The sequence below is a fragment of the Seriola lalandi genome, unplaced genomic scaffold (genome assembly GCF_002814215.2).
Source record: "Seriola lalandi dorsalis isolate HSWRI2012SDOR001 ecotype SW California unplaced genomic scaffold, Sedor1 jcf7180002054927, whole genome shotgun sequence".
In the NCBI taxonomy this organism is placed as follows: domain Eukaryota; kingdom Metazoa; phylum Chordata; class Actinopteri; order Carangiformes; family Carangidae; genus Seriola; species Seriola lalandi.
This window is the reverse complement of record NW_019525479.1, coordinates 42,814-45,255: the sequence shown is the minus strand read 5'-3', so window position 1 is coordinate 45,255 and position 2,442 is coordinate 42,814. Positions and strand designations below refer to the sequence as shown.

Genomic DNA, 2,442 nt, shown 5'->3' with positions numbered 1-2,442 from the left:
CTCTGGCAGCTTCCAGTGGCTGAAACACAGCTTTTCGATTTTTTTCTGTTCGCAATATTACATGCAAGCAAACTTTATTGATCAGCTTTTTATAAAAAAGAAAAAAAAAAAAAAAAAGAACCCCCAAAGTGCTATAAAGAAAGAGAAAGAGGGAATAAAGAGATGGAGACGAGGCAACAAACCAGGGGATGAAATGTACAGACCACCACAAGTTCACTCTGGAAACACAAAGTGTTTGAAATTTAATAAACAAAGAATAAATTATGAAATACACGTGAATAAATACAAACAAAAATATGTAATTTAACAGTAATATGAGATTAATTATAGATCACTGTATTTTGGTAACTTTCCTGGGGTAATTTACATAGTTTTATTAACATAAAACAAATGAAAAAAATTTAAACGTAAAAAACTTTCACAGAACATTATGATGTCACGGTGAACTTGACCTTTGACCACTTGGTTATAAAATATCATCACTTCATCATTATATCCTGTCAGACATTTGAGTTAAATTGTGTCATAATTAACAGATATAGATTCTTAAATTATGTCCAAAAACATGTTTTGTGGTCACAGTGACCTTGACCTTTGAGTCCAAGAGAAAAATCATTATTGTTGACGAGTTCAGGCAGATAACGTCATAAATATCCAGTTTCGCTCTACAGAGTGAATTTTGATACAATACTACACATCAAATAGTGAGTAATTAAACAAGAGCCCTTTATTTCAATCTCACATCTACTTTTTTCCAGCACTCCAAACTGTTTGTCCATTACGGTCAAGAACCAGCTGACCTTCATTAGTCAAGGTCAGGTTCATTCTGGTGGAGGTGCCAGACGCCCACACAGTTTGATCTTCTTCGTTGTACATAACCAGGTTGTTCTCCTGTTGCACAAGGATCCGAAATGGGTTTTTGCCACATGTATTTGTTGCCCAAATGGGGGACCAGGTATAGATGACAAAGTTGCCGTCATCCTGTGAGAGAAGAAGTTATCTAGCTATAGTTAGAAATTTTATTAAGGTTTGTTTGTTTTGTTTGTTTTTTTTGTTTTTTTTACATTTATCAATTGTAAATGAATACCAAAAAAAGTAAGTAATTTTATGCTGCAAAAATCACACGAAAAATATCTGTCCCTGTCACTTCACATCATGAGCCACAATAAGTCTCTGACTCTCATTAGGAGACGTCCCTCTCTCTTACAGTAAACAGGAAGTTCTTTAATACTATGAAGCGCTTGAAATTGGACCATAAACCAAGATAAGTATTTGTTTCCCCACCTGGAAGACAGCTTTGGAGTTGCCATCTTCACTGGTGAGGTATTCCCCCTGACGCAGCTCCTGGTCGGTGCTGATCGAGTTCTTGTTCATGATCCTGGTGACAAAAGGGTTAAAAACAGTTCAGCGTCCGCCAGCCGTATGAAAAGACTCTGATTACTGAAATATTCTCTGATGCATTGATCAATGCGTGGAACTGATATTTTCAATTTACAGCACTAAAAGTTTCCATCTGCAAACCGGTTTGGCACATCAGCTCTCTGATTAACAAGGTAATTATAATGAGAAAACAGGCTTTGTTATCTCGATTCTAATTTCGGGATAAGACAAGATTTTCTCGTTTTCCCCTGATGATATCTCATCATCTCGGGATAACAAGCTTTGTTCAGATAACAGGATAAAGAAAATATTTACCAGTATGGCCTGTCTCGGCTTCTGTAAAGATGCACATTGTTAATTTCCAGGGTCAAAAATGTCTGACAGTGTCTTTGTTAGTACTTGCAAACATATTATGTCCATTATATTAATAAAGAATATTAAATTTCATTGTTAGAATAGACCCTAACAATCAGTGATGCGCATTTTAAAAAAAAAAAAAAAAAAAAAAAAAAAAAGGCAGACAGATCAGCTCATTAACACATTGCATTTCCTTATGTTCCTGCTTCGATCATAATGAGTGATTAACAGTTGAATATATTTTAAGGTGAGGTCATATAGCCTACATATTCTGAAGTTGCAATATGATACAATAACTGCTGTAACACAGACAGAGTGACTGTATTAACGGCGGGAAGAAAAACACCTATTACCATCAATGACTTAAGGATGTATTACAATCTGTCGTGACAAGTGAAACAAACTTCTCATTATAAAATTTACTGCATGAGTGAATTTACTCACCGTGATTGAAAACGGGTTTGCAGGGAAAACGCGACGACAGGCTCTGAAGTTTCCACGCAATTTCCAATTTCCCATTTCCAAGCGGTTTTTAAACTGCAGCTGCTGCCCAAGTGGCAACCCACCGTGACGTCACCCACTGGTTTGTGAGCGGTGATGACGCAGGCGTGTCAGACTTTTCTGAGCTTTTTGACCAGGTCATCCTTCATAAATAAACCTACACGTTTTGTTCTCTGCTTATAATCTGTTTTCAAACGTAGAATC

The 2,442-nt window shown here is 36.3% G+C and overlaps 1 protein-coding gene across 3 annotated transcripts; it reads right to left on the bottom strand.

Moving 5' to 3' along the window:
• Positions 1 to 212: 212 nt before the first annotated feature.
• On the bottom strand, positions 213 to 2,315 carry LOC111644204 (B-type lectin plumieribetin-like). 3 transcript variants are annotated; one of them, XM_023392969.2, is made up of 4 exons: positions 2,182 to 2,315; positions 1,696 to 1,716; positions 1,285 to 1,378; positions 213 to 981 (listed from the first exon to the last, which is right to left on the bottom strand). In XM_023392969.2, the coding sequence occupies exons 3-4, from the start codon at positions 1,372 to 1,374 to the stop codon at positions 745 to 747; spliced, it is 327 nt and encodes a 108-aa protein (XP_023248737.1). In that variant the 5' UTR covers positions 1,375 to 1,378; positions 1,696 to 1,716; positions 2,182 to 2,315; the 3' UTR covers positions 213 to 744. The 3 variants fall into 3 exon arrangements, with proteins under 3 accessions (XP_023248737.1, XP_023248738.1, XP_023248739.1); XM_023392970.2 differs by having other exon boundaries at positions 1,696 to 1,713; positions 2,182 to 2,264; XM_023392971.2 differs by lacking the exon at positions 1,696 to 1,716 and having other exon boundaries at positions 2,182 to 2,295.
• Positions 2,316 to 2,442: the final 127 nt, after the last annotated feature.